The sequence below is a fragment of the Pseudomyrmex gracilis genome, unplaced genomic scaffold, assembly GCF_002006095.1.
Source record: "Pseudomyrmex gracilis isolate BER0280 unplaced genomic scaffold, ASM200609v1 scaffold_1885, whole genome shotgun sequence".
Classification (NCBI taxonomy): Eukaryota; Metazoa; Arthropoda; class Insecta; order Hymenoptera; family Formicidae; genus Pseudomyrmex; species Pseudomyrmex gracilis.
Genome location: NW_018022469.1, coordinates 11,685 through 12,489, shown reverse-complemented (window position 1 = coordinate 12,489; position 805 = coordinate 11,685). Strand labels below are relative to the sequence as shown.

General features: G+C 38.1%; 1 protein-coding gene across 1 annotated transcript; it reads right to left on the bottom strand.

Moving 5' to 3' along the window:
• Positions 1-7: 7 nt before the first annotated feature.
• LOC109862508 (histone-lysine N-methyltransferase SETMAR-like) lies at positions 8-805 on the bottom strand (the record flags this gene model as incomplete). Its single annotated transcript, XM_020442582.1, has 1 exon — positions 8-805. A coding segment is annotated over exon 1 (702 nt), but the record flags the coding sequence as incomplete, so codon positions are not given.

The window sequence follows — 805 nt, the reverse complement described above, 5'->3', positions numbered from 1 at the left end:
TATTGATCAATTCTGGTCGCGTTTTCTCAATTGCCTGGCGTAATCTTTCCAGTTGTTGACAGTAGAGGTTAGAATCAATTGTTTGACCGGACGGCAGCAGCTCGTAGTGAACGATTCCTTTCCAATCCCACCACACACTCAGCATCACTTTTCTTGGCGTCAATTTTGGCTTTGCCACAGTTTGCGGAGCTTCATTTCGCTTTGTCCACGATCTTTTTCGTACATTATTGTCGTACGTGATCCATTTTTCGTTGCCTGTTATGAGCCGTTTCAAAAATGGTTCGATGTCGTTTCGTTTTAACAATGATTCGCAGATAGAAAATCGATCCATTAAATTTTTGACTGTTAAATCATGTGGCACCCAAACATCGAGGTTTTTTTTGTATCCAGCGTTCTGCAAATGGTTTAAAACTGTTTTGTGGTCGATGTTCAGTTGTTTACCGATTTCGTGACTGCTAATGTGCCGGTCTTGCTCAATTATTTTCATAATTTCATCGACTTTTTCAGTGATCGGTCGACCAGAGCGAGGTGCATCTTTGACATCAAAATTTCCAGATTGAAAACGCTTGAACCAGCTTTGTGCCACACGTATTGATACAGCATCATGTCCATAAACATCACAAATTTTTTTAGCAGCCTGAGTTGCATTCTTCCCTTTTTTAAAATAAAATTTTAAAATGTATCGAATTTCTTCTTTCTCTTCACTCATTTTCAAGATGCAATAACTTTTGACTGAATAGACAAATATCACTACTTTTTTGCTAGTTTCTTTATGATATGTCACCTTTCAAACGCACACAAAGTA